We start from the raw sequence: 16,478 nt of genomic DNA, 5'->3' as shown, positions 1-16,478 counted from the left end.
AAAAAATAATTTCTGAACAGGCACAGTAGAATCTAGTTTCAACAATATCTTCACTTACTCCTACTCTTCCCTTTTCCTCTATATCTCAAAGCATCATTATCTCTAACTTCTCCAAATTATAGATCGTCAACCTGAAATAACTTTTTTCTCCCTGTAGATGTTGTGGACTACTGAGGGAATTTCCAACATGTTCTGTTTTTATTTCAGATTTCTACTTTTTTCTGTATTTTATTTTCTCTTTATTAAAGATTTTAGAAACTATGTATTTACATTGTTTGAAACTATTACTGGCATTAGTTTGTGATGGGCACAATTTTATAATGAGTTCTTGATCTTAACATATTAAAACAAGGTTTTGACTGAGAACAATAAAAGAGAGAGAAAGGAAAGGAAGCGAACAGCTATGGAGAAATCTAACAGTTAAGTAGAGATAAAATGTAAAGCTAAATTGTTCATGACTAATGTGAGAAGTGAAACATAGATTAAACGTATTAAATAGCGTCAAAACTTAGCTGGAGGCAGAATAAAATTAGGAAGAATGAGCTGTGTTGAAAGATTAAAAATTAAATCTAAGTTTAGAGTTAGTAAAACTATTCAAGGAAAACATTAGCTGCTGAAAGATATGATTTTAAACTAATTCCTGATAAAGGTATTAACAAATTTTAATCAAGGCTTTTATCCCCTCAGTGTCTGCTTTTCTCTCATTCACTTTTCACTTAGCATCTGTAACATTGAGTCAAGTTCGTGGGTGTGGCAAGTGAGATGGAAAACACTGACTGTGAATAAGTATGTTAATCATTTACTTACAAACAGTAAACATTCAACCAAACATTCACTTTTCCCAAATTACAGAAACTACAAAGCTGGATATTCAGGAAACATACCTACTTCAAAGAAATACAAATTTAAAAGTGTGCGCAGAGCATACCTTCCTACTGGTCATGTGCACTGCTTGCTTTAAACAAAGGAAGAGAGAAAAAACCTCCCATACATGCTGTCCATATGCCCAGGATATTTGAAACTGGACACCAGGCAGCTAACCAATTGGAAAAGCAGCTGCAGTTTCTAAACTAACCAATCACAACAAAGTGACTTTTGACAATCAGGATAAGCCATGCCCCCCTCCCCCCACAGGACACACCACCCCTTGAAAATTGCAAATGTGATGATTCAACCCTCGGACTAGTATGACTCTCGCAAACTCCCTAAGTTACATACAAAACACAAAAGTACAATACCCACCTTGTAAACTGAATAGTCACCTCCCAGTGTACTACAGTAGTCACCAGCCTCCTTGTGCCCCAAAAGGCCACCAGCCCCACCCCAGAATGTGATAGCTAATGAGCTCGTCCTCCACTTGATTTTATACACTGGCTGTCAGATATGATCAAGCAGGTGAGCTATGGTCTCCAACCAGTCAGGAAGATAGGTGCAGCATTCTTGACCAATAACAGTACAGGTGGCCACCTTCCCTTGTGAACAGGTAATCTAAGGTCATCAAAATTAGTTGCTGGGATGGTCTGGCTGCACCATGCTGAGAAAGAATATCATTCAGAGCCTTCCTTTCTTTGTAATAGCCCTCTTACCAACCAACATGGGTAATGTGCTCATCCAGGACTGGGGTGGCATACATACAGCACCACAGATCAACTGCACCACCCTGTGGGGACCACGGGTAGGCTTAGGAACTGTGTATCCAGTCAATGCCATTCAGCATCCAACAAATGGCCACCTTCACTACACCATTTGGACACGGCGGTCCCAGGATACTGTTCCTCCTCACACTTGAAATCCACCTTGCACCTTGTACCTGTACTCAACATACCACCTACACCAACACTCTGTTAGGTGGGGTAAGCACAAAGAGTCAGGACTTCCCAGTTAAACAAATTATACGTAGGGAAATACCAGCCCTTTAAATACTTACTCACCAGAGCTATTAAGGCTCAAGTCCCTTAAGACAGTTACTGTACTCTGGGTCTAGATTGGCTGAAATAGACTACTCCCTTCCAGCTCCCCCAAAACAGAATCTCAAAACTGAGAAGTCAGATAATTTCCCCAGCAGCCTTTTCCTTGTCAAAAGGATCAATATCAGTGGCCTCCCTTCTGCAATGTAGTAAGGAGTCCTCATACAAATTCAGCAACCTGACCCTTTGGTTTAGTGCACAAATTCAAACACTATCCCCAGGAATGTATCACAGGATGCCCCACCACAAGTCAGCATCCACCACTTTGCCATTCTATAATGCAAGGATTACAAATGCACTTGCTCCTGATCAGTCACTGGTTATTTAGAAAGCACAACAACAACAGAACCACTACAATTGCATCTATAGGAAGAGGCGCAGTCAGGACGAAGGGTCTCGGCCTGAAACGTCGACTGCGCCTCTTCCTATAGATGCTGCTTGGCCTGCTGCGTTCACCAGCAACTTTGATGTGTGTTGCTTGAATTTCCAGCATCTGCAGAATTCCTGTTGTTTACTACAATTGCTCTCCAAATGCTTATGTTGCTCTGAAATGTGAACATCTCATATCTGGAATAAAGTTGCCCAAGTTTCTACCCCATGAATCATATGGCCAGTATGAAATGTAAGTCATCCCTGAAACCAATTGCACGGGGAAACACATAACGGAGTAACAGATTAAGACACAATAAACATGTAACAGATTTAAAATACAGGAAACAAAGTACAAAGTAAAATACAAAACACAAAAGCCCAAGCTGTATTCCTTTTCTTTAAAGCTTGGGATGGAACTGCAGAAACTTAAATCAGACAGGTAAGTGTGAGAGAAATAGCACACTTATCAGAGAACAACTGATAAGGGAAAAGCAACTGGGCAGGGCCTAGCACATTCACCAAGTCACTTAAAGGCAAAGTCCTCACATGCACGCACACACAAAAGCAAACTGATGAGTGTGCCACACCACACACATTTCTCCACATTCAAATCATTCACACTCTATTTACAGGGAAGAGGGATACAGGTCAAATAACCCCATCCCTACAACAATAAGGCACGAATGTGCTAAACGGCACCCCCCCCCCCCAGTCCGATTCCCAGTGCTGGCAAAGGTCAGGCACAGCCATTTATAATGTCTTCAGAGCAGGATATAGGGAATCCTGAATGGAATGCCAGGAATCTGGTAGAGGACAACAGGAGCCCTTATCTACAGAGGGCTTGAAGAATGACCCTTCCTCTTTAATGACCTCCCTCTCTTACTTCCTCCAAACAGTACTTCCTCCACATTGCATAGAAGGTGGGGGTGGGAGCCCCATTTACCTGCTCCTCCGGGACCCCAGCTTTGAGCAATGCTAAAAACCTTCCATTAAGGGATATGCGGGATACCCCCACTCCCCATCTGCTTATCTAACTTGCGTACCTGGCTACGCACACCTACTTCTACGTACTCTAAACCTTGTAATAATTGAATCACTGTACTCATAGGATGACCAACAGCTGGTGCTGTTAATGACAGCACTAACCCTTTTATTGGAAAAATTGTCGCCGTAACCACGTGTCCTGTCATTCCAGGTTAGTTCAATATCCTCTGGCGGGTTACCACTATTGTGGTATAATTCTGTGATAAGAGCCCACTGACGTAGAACTTTAGTACCCTCCTTTACAGTGCTGCACTCCGCTTGGGTTTTTAAATTCCATTCAGTAAGAGTGGGATGCCTAAGGTTAACTACAGCGGTTATTCGAACCCGTAGTGATATATTATGCTCAGGGGAAGCAAGCAGTGTTCTCAGGGCGTTATTGATCCCATGTTGGCATGATAGGCTCCCTCAAGAACCCATCTCTCTGTTAGATAGGATCACTCTGGTACCCTCCTCATCCATGTGTGGGAACACATGATCACTGGCCTGGCCCAAGCTGTTTCAGACACGCAGAGCAGAGGGTGATCATTTTGAGGGTTAAACTGAGGAGTCCGCGCTATCCTCTCGGCCCCGTTTTCAATATCCTGCCAGACACCCCCGTCCCCCAGCCCCACAGTAGGATCTTGCTTCCGCTGAACATTGCGTTGCTTCATCGTGGCTCAAACCTTAACAGGGTTGGGCTGCCAACCAGCTCGGCGTGCAGTGTCCAAGTGCTGTAACTTCATTAGTTAACAAGCTGTCACTATGTTCTTATCCTCCAACTTTGCAGCCCTACCCTGAGCCAGTAATAGTGATTTCTTTCAGAATAATACAGCACTGACTCAGATCTTCCAAGTAATTTAAAGACTCGCTATCGTTTTATACTGATGCCTTACAATTATTGCAAACAACCAGAAAGCATCCCACCAGCTATCCTTTCTCCTGGGGAAAACCCGATGATTTAAGTATGAAAACAATGTGGTGACTAATTTCCGCCCTGGCGAAATCTAACTGGTCTGTCCAATCTTGTGGCATTCCATAACCCGTCAGTAAGTTAGCAAGGCTTCCAAAGCCCCCACTATTATCTATACACCCTGGGACTCTGCATCTCTCATACTGACCATCCTCTCTTTTAAATAACCTCTTAAAGAAATGCATATCAGCTCAAAAAGTCAGACCCTGCTTGCAGCACCAAAATGTAACATTGAATCAGGTTCACGGGTGTGACAAGTGAGACAGAAAACACTATGAATAAGTATGTTAATCTTTTATTTACAAACAGTAAAAATTCAACCAAACATTCATGTTCCCCAAATTACAAAAACCACAGTATTCAACAAAACATAGTTAAAAGTGCATGCAGAGCATACCTTCCCACTGGTCATGTGCACCGCTTGCCTTAAACAAAGGAAGAGAGAAAGAACCTCCCCACACGTGCTCTCCATATACTCAGGATATTTGAAACTGGACACCAGGCAGCTAACCAATGGGAAAAGCAGCTGCAGTTTTTAAAAGAGCCAATCATGACAAAACAACTTTCAACAACCAGAATAAGCCACTCTCCTCATAGGACAGCATCCTATCTTTGCTCTCCACATTCCCCCCCCCCCACCCCCGTCCTTTACCCTTCTCCACTCTGGACTCACATCGACAGTGATGAAATGCTTTGAGAGGTTGGTCATGACTAGACTGAACTCCTGCCTCAACAAGGATCTGGACCCATTGCAATTTGCCTATCACCACAATAGGTCAACGGCAACGCAATCTCGATGGGTCTCCACACAGCTTCTGACAACCTGGGCAACACAAACACCTATGTCAGGATGCTGTTCATTGACTATAGCTCAGTATTTAATACCATCATTCCCACAATCCTGATTAAGAAGTTGCAGAACCCTGGGTCTCTGTACTTCCCTCTGCAATTGGATCCTCAACTTCCTAACTGGAAGACCACAATCTGTGCAGATTGGTGATAACACGTCCTCTTCGCTGACGATCAACACTGGCGCACCTCAGGGGTGTGTGCTTAGCCCACTGCTCTACTCTTTCTATATACACATGATTGTGTGGCTAGGCATAGCTCAAATACCATCTATAAATTTGCTGATGATACAGCCATTGTTGATAGAATCTCAGGTGGTGACGAGAGGGTGTACAGGAGTGAGATATGCTAACTAGTGGAATGGTGCCACAGCAACAACCTGGCACTCAACATCAGTAAGACCAAAGAGCTGATTGTGGACTGCAGGAAGGGTAAGACGGAGGAACACATACCAATCCTCATAGAGGGATCGGAAGTGGAGAGTGTGAGCAGCTTCAAGTTCCTGGGTGTCAAGATCTCTGAGGATCTAACCTGGTCCCAACATATTGATGTAGTTACAAAGAAGGCAAGACAGCGGCTATACCTGATTTGGAGTTTGAAGAGATTTGGCATGTCAACAAATACACTCAAAAACTTCTATAGTTCTAGAGTAAAGAGCAGTCTGACAGGTTGCATCACTGTCTGGTATGGAGGGGCTACTGCACAGGACCAAAAGAAGCTGCAGAAGGTTGTAAATCTAGTCAGCTCCATCTTGGGCACTAGCCTACCAAGTACCCAGGACATCTTTAGAAAGCGGTGTCTCAGAAAGGCAGCGCCCAATATTAAGGACCTCCAGTACCCAGGGCATGCCCTTTCCTCATTGTTACCATCGGGTAGGAGATACACAAGCCTGAAGGCACACACTCAGTGAGTCAGGGACAGCTTCTTCTCCTGTCCCATCCAATTCCTAAATGGATATTGAATCTTTGGACACTACCTCACTTTTTTTTTAATATACAGTATTTCTGTTTTTGCACATTTTTATATCTATTCAATATATGTATACTGTAATTGATTTACTAATTTGTTTATTTTTTAAAATTTTATTTATTAGTAGTAGTACTATCTTTTTCCCTGCTAGATTACGTATTGCATTGAACTGCTGCTGCTAAGTTAACAAATTTCATGTCACTTGCCAGTGATAATAAACCTGATTGTGATTCTGGTCCACTTACTTCCTGGTTTTACCAAAACCACTTTGCTCCTCTCCTTGTTTTTTTCCACTTCTCACTTGCTACTTCAGTTTAAATCCTGGTGTACCTGAAGCCACAGTAGTTGCTGAGCACTGTGAGAAGGATAGAGGATCGTCCATTTAAAAAAGAGATTAGAAGAAATTTCTTTAGCCAGAGGGTGGTGAATCTGTGGAATTCTTTGCCATAGTCAGCTGTAGAGGATGCCAAGTCATTGGGTATATTTAGAATGGAGGTTGATAGGTTCTTGACTAGTCAGGGTGTCAAAGGTTACAGGAAGAAACCAGGACAGCAGAGTTGAGAAGGAAAATAAATCAGCCATGATGGAAAAGCAGGGCAGACCCGAATGGCCCAATTCTGTTCTTGTGTCTTATGGTCTTGTATGCTGTCCCTATAAAATTCCCAACTCTTGAAGCCAATGACTGATTGGCTTGAAGTAGCAGCAGCGCGTGGCAGTGGGCAGTTTGGAGTTGCTGTCAGTTGAAAATCACAGTACTCTAATCTATGTTAGCAAGATAAAAATGATGATCAGTTGCAGAAGAATTTAGTCCACATACAGATGGCACTGGAATACATACTGACAATGCATACTTGGATAGTGGACACATGAATATGAAGAGAATGGAGGATATGGATGAGACACAGGAGGAGGGCAATTAATATATACAGTGGCCACTTTATTAGGTACCTCCGGTGAGGGGGCACTGAGTGTATGTCCATGTTCTTCTGCTGCAGCCCATCCACTTTAAGGTTTAACATGTTATGAATTCAGAGATGCTCTTCTGTTTTAACACATGGTTATTACAGTTACTGCTGCCTTCCTGTCAGCTTGAACCAGTCTAGCCATTCTTCTCTGGTGTCTCTCACTACCAAAGTGTTTTTGCCCACAGAATGTTCTCTTACTGAACTTCTTTTGTTTTTTGTATCATTCTCTGTACACTCTAGATCCTGTTGTGCATGCAAATCCTAGGAGATCAACAGTTTCTGAGATACTCAAACCACCCCATCTGGCACCAGCAATCATTCCATGGTCAAATTCACTTAGCTCACATTTCTTCCCCCATTCTGATGTTTGGTTTGAACAACTGAACTTCTTGACCATGTCAGCCTGCAAATGCTTTGAATTGCTGCCATATGATTGGCTGATTAGATATTTGCATTTATGAACAGGTGTACCTCAAAAAAGTGGCCACTGAGTACACATCCTTACTTTTATGTTCTCGTTATCTTGTAATGAATGCTTCAGATGAAGATTACTCTTCACCTTGCCTTCATATTGCATTTGGGGCTTTAGACACCCACAGAATCCTATTAATGATAACTGGAATAAGGAGCCCACTTGATTAAAGCAGGGATATTTCGTTAGTAGAGAGGATGCAGCAAGATGCATAGAAGCAATTTTGTAAAGCAATAAATGAGAATACGTTTTCAAATTTTTAAGTGACAGTTATTGATTCCTTGACAAATGGTTTTCATTGTTTCTACAATTTTTACAGAGCAGAATCAGTGGTACTACTGTCACGTACCCTGTGACGGGTTAAAGAACCAGCAGAAATGGAAAACACTTTGGAGTCCAGTATTGCTATTAACTGATGGTATCTATTAGTAACTATACAGTACAGTAATATAAATGCAGATAAATCAAACGGGTTAGCAATGATTATATACAAGTATGTGTGGAAATATATGAAAACCAAGCTTCTTCGAGTCTAGGGGTAAATAGCCTTATGATGATGAGTAAAGTTCAGTTCAGTTCGTGGTATTGAGCTGAGTGGTGATGGAGAGAGAGAGATTTGAGTTTTCCGGGAGCTGACGCTGTCGATCTTCCCGTTGTCCTGTGAAATCCTTTAGAAGTCTCCGACTGTGACCACAACAAAGGGGACTGTTCTTCTGTGGAGGAATTACCAACCCAGGCGAGGGTTAGATCCACAAATAAGTCCCCACCAGTCACACCCTTTTCACACTACGAGACCCACTGATCGATCTGCCTGATCGATCCTCCAAAACCCACCTTTTCTGTGGGCACAACAAAGCTCATTCAGTGTCCAAAACCACGTGTCTGTGTGTCTATCATCTGACCTTCTATTTATCTCACTGTGCTGAATACTAGCTGTCCATCAAACAGCTCCTCCCTTCTTTCTCTGTAAGAACTTGGAAACTGCCAGTGTCCTTGTAGAAAGTGTAAACATGCTGCCGAAAAACCATAACACCATCTCAAAGCATTCTTCGCCTCTCTCTCTTTCTTTCTCTCTCTTTTTAACAAGGTGTCTGGTGTTGACCAACACACACACACACACACTCACTCTCTCTCTTTCTCTTTTTCTCTCTCTCTCTCTCTCTCTCTTTTCAAAAGCACAGTTCATAGGGGTAATTCAGGACCCCGTCACACTACTGAAAATTGGCATATGTTTGTTCATGTTCTACATCTACACTGACATCCCCTCCTGCTTCTCGATTACTTCTTACAGCTCCATATTCACAGTGCTTTAGAACATGTGCTGTCTGGGTATTGAATTCAAACTTACAGCCTTTATTATTATCAATGTTAAGCTAACTTGCTGTGGGGAATCCAGGGGATCAAGTAGACCATTGGGTTTTCTCCCCTGTGCAATACGTCTTTATTGGGATCATTTGAGAATGCTGTCTGATGTGGAGTAGTACCTGATCTCATTTGTTCTAGTCGTTAAGGTAAGATAAGTTCTACTATGTTTTTCTATGTTAAAGGAACTTGAAAAGAAAAGCAAGTAATTAATGGGAAAAATAGGACGTGGTGAAATTATATCCAGTGTAAAATGAAAATTCTTCAGAAGAGCTGGCTAGGTAACTTCGTAATACCTGTGGCATTTTGATCACCTCACAGAGTTTGAGGATTACTTTTTTTTAGATTATGAGAACACTCAGTCCTCTTCTATTGTCATTTAGAAATGCATACATGCATTAAGAAATGATACAATGTTTCTCCGGAGTGATATCACAGAAAACAGGACAAACCAAAGACTAACACTGACAGAACCACATAGTTATAACATATAGTTACGGCAGTGCAAAACAATACTATAATTTGATGAAGAACAAACCATGGGCATGGTAAAAGAAGTCTCAAAATCCCCGAGTCGATTGACTCCGAGTCCCTGATAGCAGGCGGCAAAAGGGAGAAACTCCCTGCCATAAACCTCCAGGCACCGTCAACTTGCCGATGCCTTGGAAGCAGCCGACCACAGCTGACACTGAGTCCGTCCGTCCGTCCGGAAACTTTGAGCCTCTGACCAGCCCCTCCAATACAGCCTCCCAAGTGCCATACTCTGCCGAACGCCTTCGACCTAGCCCTGGCCGCTGAAACAAGCAAAGCCGATGATTTGGGGCCTTCTGCTCCGGAGATTCCGGTTACCACACAGTAGCAGTGGCAGCAAAGCGGGCAGTTCAGAAGTTTCTAAATGTTCCTCCGTACTCTCACGCCTGTCTCCATCAAATCAGGATTGTGCACGATACCCTACTTGACAGATTACAGATATCATTCATCGGAGTCATGCACTGTCATCGCGCCGCCATCTTCTCCTCCTCCGCTAAACTACTTACTTGCATCCTACTTACATACTTACTGCCCATTATTCTGCTGGCATTTCGGACAGCAATAAAGGCCCTTCATCTTTGAATGTACATACAATCTCACACACACATATGGAACAATTCTTCATTGCTGTTTCCATAACATTATTTTTGTTGACCATTCAGAGTTTTTAGCCCTGAGCTGAACCCCCAAACCTTGAGCACTGATAGACCATTTTTAGTCTGGCCACTACCCTTTGGCCTGTTTGGCATGGGTGAACCTATCAAGAGTTGAAGCACAAGGCCCTAACTCCAGCCAGCTTAGCTCTCTGTGTCATTGACTGGACATAGAGAGCAAGACTCCAAACCACGACAAGGTTGTGGTCCTCTTGGAGGTCATGAGTTAAAGTTTCATTCTCATTCAACCAGACACATGAATATAGCCAAATGAAACAGCGTTTGCCAGTGAACCTGATTTGCAATATTCTGCATTACCAATGTCCAACAGGGTCTTACGATCACAAGAAAAACATCCAAGGCAATCATTTGCACTGTTTTGTTAGACCACACGCCACTTCCTACACAGTGTAGCAGAAGGCAACACAGTATGCCACAAGTCCAGCTCCACTGCTATCAAGCAACTTGCTGGTGGGGGCAGGCCTGCAGTACTTGATGTTAATAACCAAAAGGGTCTTGTGATTGTAATAAAGAGGGAAAGGTCAACCAATTTCACCTTTGCTTGGACCCAGAGAGCCTCTGCGACCAAGCATGGTGCTGTCTCACCAGTATGCAAAACAATGTACTGAATGCCTTTCATGTTTCAAAAGAATGTACTGATTTTTAAAAAAATGTAATGAATTTTTTGACATTGGGCATTAAATGTACAAAAATATAAGGTCAAATGTTCTTCAAGCTCCCTAACTCACCTTCAGCTTATGTACAGGCTACGTGCAGGCTATTTTCATGCTACGCTTGCAACACAGCTCAGTTTTTCCATTCACACTAAGGCAGAGATTAGTCCGACTTCATGTGGAATACTTACACAGAGGGACAGTGTGGCGTGTCTTATTACATGGGCTGACGGTGGCAATTATGGTAATTTCATAAAATATGAAGCAGTTAATGAACCTGTATCATTTAAAGAGATTGAAAAGTTTTATTGTAAGACATTGCTACAACACATTTTCTTCCATTGAAATCAATGGCAAAGTCCTTTTGCCAAATCTAAACTGATGCATATTCTTTGAGGTAATTCACTTGCATATATTATTGAAGACTTCTGCAATTTATATTCCACTGCCCATAATGAATACAATGGCTGATAGCAGTCTTCAAATTGTTAGTAACACACACAAAATGCTGGAGGAACTCAGCAGGCCAGGCAGCATCTATGGAAAAAAGAACAGTCGACGTTTTGGGCCGAGACCCTTCTGCCACATCTGCCTTCTGCAGATTTTCTCTTGTTTCAAATTGTTGGTGAATGATTGTCAGGAATAGTTCCTTAAGGTTGTTATAGCCGGGACTGGTAATGAGGACAAGCTCACAATACCTATTAAATGCTCTCAATGGTGTGTGTCTCAAGTAGCCTCTGACAACCAGTCCAGCTCCTGGCCTTCATGTGTGGCTTAGCTACCAAGCCCAGTGGAATCCTTTCTGCTGACAGGAGAAGGAGCAAAGGTGAGCTACTGGCACCTTAAAACCAGTCACTTTGGGCAGATGGGGCTGATCTCAAACCTCCGCTCCCTTGCAGCTATACCCACTCATGGGGAGGGCTCAGGAGTAAACTCCAAGGGAAAGTCCGGAACTGGAGTTCCTACGTCGAGCTCAATGCTGACTGGCAACTCCTGCAACTCTGCTGGTGCCAAAACTGTATCAGTCTCTGCTGTTCCTTTGGATTCATCAGCTGCATGGAGAGGGGGAAGCCTGCTAAATGGGCAAAAGCTTGCTCTTCATATTGTACTGCCCTGGCTTGTGTATCATGTAGAAGCTGAGATGTAACTCCAATGGGTGGTCCCCGACTTAACAGAGGGACTCAGTTAGCAGGAAGTTTCTGACTTCTGTATTTGCCCACACAAAAATCCCACACTAGCTTGTACTTCAATCAGGAAGTGCCAACAGTTCCATGTGGAATTTCTTGCAAAATATGCACTCCAGAAATTCTGCAACTGGAGCATTTCAAATCTCATCACTTAATATCTCAAATAATATTGGCACCTATGAAAGTGAAATTTGTGAAATTTCAATAATGACCCTAATTATTAGTCTGACGCACAGGACAGAAGTTCAGAGCTTACCCCAGTGTCTCTGAAATTGCGCCCGCAACTTGATTTCCTTGTTTCCTTCACAATCAGAACTGTGGCACATTTTATCAATGTGTCTGGTATAATTAGAAGAAGCATAGGCAACGGCAGAAAGGAGAAAAACAGACTAGTGACTGAACAAAAATATAATGGGTCTAAAATAGCTTAAATGAATGCTTAATTCAATGCTTAAATGAAACTCTTCTGAAATACGACAAGAGCCCAGTTTAATAGGTGTTGAAAGTGAAGGATAGATCTCCAACTTGGAATGTGGATTTTTCCATAAATTTACATAATTTTAGTAGAGTGGAAGTATATAGAACAGAGCCATGATTAGTAATCCATAAGAAAAAAGAAACCAAGTTTGCCATTATGTTTCTATATCCATCTTCTTTTTCTTGGTGGTGAGTGATCCTTTCTTAAGTATCAGGCTTAGTGTGTCATGCCAGACTTCTTGCTGAATATCTAAACAAATTTGTTTATTATGCATATTTTCGTGCTGTCACAGTTCAGTGGGGCTTTGGGCCTGGCTTGTTTCCTAGCGTAGGATGTTGACTTTGGAGAATGAATTTTTTGTTTCTGCAGTTTATGCTGGGCATCCATGATGTTAAATACTTAATCTAGGCCCCTGATTATATGAAGCATACTGTACCAGAGGAAATAAAGTTCTTCTTAATTCTGTTTTGTTTCTTAGGTTCCACCTGGTATCAAAGTACTAATGAGTGCAACGAGAAGCACATTTGATGAGCAAGAGAACATATATCGATTCCAAATGGAATATCCAGTTCCTGCTTACCTATTGGCCTTGGTAGCTGGAGATCTGATTTCTGCAGATATTGGTCCACGGTAAGTGTTTTGTACTTTAAGACGCAAAATTGATTTTCATACTCTCTTTGTAATTAATTATCCATTGATTTAAATCTAATCCCCTTAACCATATCTACCCCAATCAAAACTCACAAACTTGAAACCTCTAGATTTGTTGAATCAAAGTACAATTATCTATGGTGGTGGGTTGCTTTCCACTAGAAGTTTCCAATATGTTTACTTAATCTCCTGATAGCTGTACGCAGTGATGTACAATCCATGTTTCTAAAATAGTATCTAATCTATCTACTACTACTAAATTGGTAAATTTGCTTATCACTGTCACATGTACTGAGGTACGGTAAAAAGGTTGCTTTGCATAACATCTATCCAGAGCATTTCATTAAAACACTGCTTTGAGATAATCACGGAGGATTACTACAGCACAGAAACAAGCCCTTTGGTCCATCTAATCCATGTGGAACTGTTATTCCATCCAGTCCCATCCACCCACACCTGGACCATAGGCCTCCATACTCCTTCCATCCATGTACTTCTCCAAACTTATCTTAAGTGTTGCAATTAAACCTGCATGCACCACTTCCAGTGGCAGCTCGTTCCACACTTGCACTACATGCTGAGTGAAGAAGTTCCCTTTGTGTTCACCTTAAATATTTCACTGTTCACACTTAACCTATGACATCTACATCTAGTCTTACCCTATCGCAGTGGAAAAAACCTGCTGATATTTATCCTATCCATGCCCTTCATAATTTTGTATACTGCTACCAAATCTCACTTCATTCTCTTACACTCCAGGGTAAAAAAAAAAGTCCGAACCTATTCAAACTTTCCCTATAATTTAGGTCCTCAAGTCCAGGCAATATCCTTGTAGTAGAAAGGAAAACAATAATTGAATGTAATAATAGAAAACAATAATTAAAAAGTGGTAACATTCGACATTTCAGGCTGAGAGTTTCAGGACAGATGAGTCCTGATGAAGGGTCTTGGCTCGAAATTTCGACTGTTTACTCTTTTCCATAGATGCTGCTGGCCTGCTGAGTTCCTTCAGCATTTTGTGTGTGTTGCTTGGTTTTCCAGCATCTGCAGATTTTCTCTTGTTTGTTAATAAAAAGTGAATTGCAGTCAGATAATAAGGTGAAAGGTTATAATGAGGTAGATTGTGAGGCCAAGTTTATCTCATTGTATGAGGAGACCATCCAATAGGGTTATAACAGCAGGATAGAAGCTGTCCTTGAACTCGGTGGCCTGTGCTTTCAGGGTTTTGTATCTTCTGCCACGGGGGATGGGGGGGTGATGCGCAGAAGACAAAGTGTTTGTGGTGGGTGGTGCCTTTGATTATTTCGATTGATTTATGAATGCACTGTAAAGTGAAGACAGAGTCAATAGGCGGCAGGCAAGTTTCCACGATGTGCTGAGGGGTGTCCATAACTCTCTGCAGTTCCTTATAGTCTTGGCAGCATTATCAAAGCAACCTGATAAGTATCTAAACCCTGAGTTTGTGCTGCAGGAGAGAAAGATTGTTATGATGCATTCTGCAATTTCAGTAAAACTCTTTAGGTTTTGGTTAGGGAAAATCACACTAGTGTTTAGTTAGCAAAGATTAAATTTGTGTCCATTTCTGAGGTAGCGATTTTAGACAATTTTAGCTGGATGTGTGCCAGCTGACACATTGGGTCAGAGCTCAAGAAGGACATTCTTGTTGCAATAGTAGATTTCCCCAGTATAACAGGTGCTGGCTATCTTTGTGAAATGCACTAGTCTCAAGATCTCTAGTATCCAGGCCCAAAAGAGATATCTTCAGTATCTAAAACCTTGATCTCACGAGGGAGCTTCTCCAAGTCAACCTAAGATCACAACCACAACTGCCAAATGCTTTTTCTAATTCTCAGCCTGAGTTGGAACCCATCTGAGCTTCCTCAGAGTCATTTGCTAATCACAAATAACTCCCCCCAACCTGTTACTAGAACATCTGCCTATTGCTGTACCTACCTTACGGTAACCACACTCCTCAGACCTTGCAGTTCGTGCTTAGGCTGCTAACATGAGCTTCAGTCAGCTCGAGTTTAATGCTGATTTGTATCACTGAGAGATTTGATGGCATATTGGTATAATGTACTATAGCTCAAAGTATGCTGCATTGAATTATCAGCCCAATTATGAGCTCAAAAACAGAACTAGGTCTTGAGCCAAAACTATCTAACTCCTGCCTGAGTATTCCCAATGGAGCCGGACTGACAGTACTGCATGAATGTCTCAGCTGTCTACAAGAGTTCAGCTTTGTGTAGGTTGCATCAGCTGATTTTTTTTGTAAATTCCTAAGAAACTACAAATCATCTGAGATTTAAGTATGATGTTTGTAAATTAGTTTAAGAACCTTCATTACCTATTTGGTTTGTCCATTAATTCATTAAAGAAATGCATAGGTTTTGTTCAGATTGTTCAGGTTTTTATATTGCTAAATCATGTGTTTGAATTTACATACAGAAGCAGAGTCTGGGCTGAACCTTGTTTATTAAAGATTGCAACTGCAAAACTCAATGGTACAGTGGAGCGATGGCTGACTGCTGCAGAGAATCTCTTCGGACCTTATATGTGGGAAAGGTAATAAAGGAAACTAATCATCAAAGTTGCTGGTGAACGCAGCAGGCCAGGCAGCATCTCTAGGAAGAGGTACAGTCGACGTTTCAGGCCGAGACCCTTCGTCAGGACTGTTTCCTGTTGTAAAGGAAACTAATTAGCATTTTCACATCTTGAAACTTTGCCCATGAGACAGTTGCAGTGTTATGGAAATTGGTATATTATGTCACCAATTCTGTGATACCAACCTTACTTTACTCCCAGGAACTAGGAATACTCTTGTGGTGTTCCATCTATTCAGGATTGTGGTGTGGAAAGCAGATGTAGCACTTCCTGTAAAGAAGAATACAAATAGTCTTAATATTTCTGAGATTGGCCTGTTGTCTGGGCCCTACATGCACTTTTCATCTCCTCTAACAGAACAGTGAGGTTGGAAGGGGTGATCTTGTTGGCTGGATGGTGCTGGAGCTGAGTGACAAGACCCTGTGCGTCAGAAGAACTTTGAAAGTCACAATAGGAGATGTGGGTGGATTAAAACGTCCCATAAAACTTTTCTGAAAGCCTCTGGTAGTCATCTGTCAATATTTTGCAACATTTTTAACATTTCTGAAACATTGAAAAACTAATTTTAAACAATTATATGTACCTTAAATAATTAAACACAACAAACACAGCAATTGTGTAAAAGAATTACCAACTTATTTTTGAAGACAAAATAATCTGCAGGCGGAACCTGTGTTATGCAGAGTTTTGACTTGAAATGTCAATAACTCCTTTCGTCCTACAGATGTTGCTTGATCCACTGACTTCCTCC

The 16,478-nt window shown here is 41.8% G+C and overlaps 1 protein-coding gene across 2 annotated transcripts in view; it reads left to right on the top strand.

Annotated features, from left to right (window-relative positions):
- rnpepl1 (arginyl aminopeptidase like 1) overlaps positions 1 to 16,478 on the top strand; it is a 75,171-nt gene that overhangs the window by 34,683 nt on the left and 24,010 nt on the right. For both annotated transcript variants that reach the window (XM_063045638.1, XM_063045637.1), the window contains exons 3-4: positions 12,951 to 13,102; positions 15,572 to 15,688. In XM_063045638.1, the coding sequence (XP_062901708.1) occupies positions 12,951 to 13,102; positions 15,572 to 15,688 (269 nt within the window). The remainder of the gene's footprint in view (positions 1 to 12,950; positions 13,103 to 15,571; positions 15,689 to 16,478) is intronic.

Source organism: Mobula hypostoma, chromosome 4 (assembly GCF_963921235.1).
Source record: "Mobula hypostoma chromosome 4, sMobHyp1.1, whole genome shotgun sequence".
In the NCBI taxonomy this organism is placed as follows: domain Eukaryota; kingdom Metazoa; phylum Chordata; class Chondrichthyes; order Myliobatiformes; family Myliobatidae; genus Mobula; species Mobula hypostoma.
The sequence above is the reverse complement of the archived record's forward strand: the minus strand, read 5'-3'. Positions and strand labels throughout refer to the sequence as shown.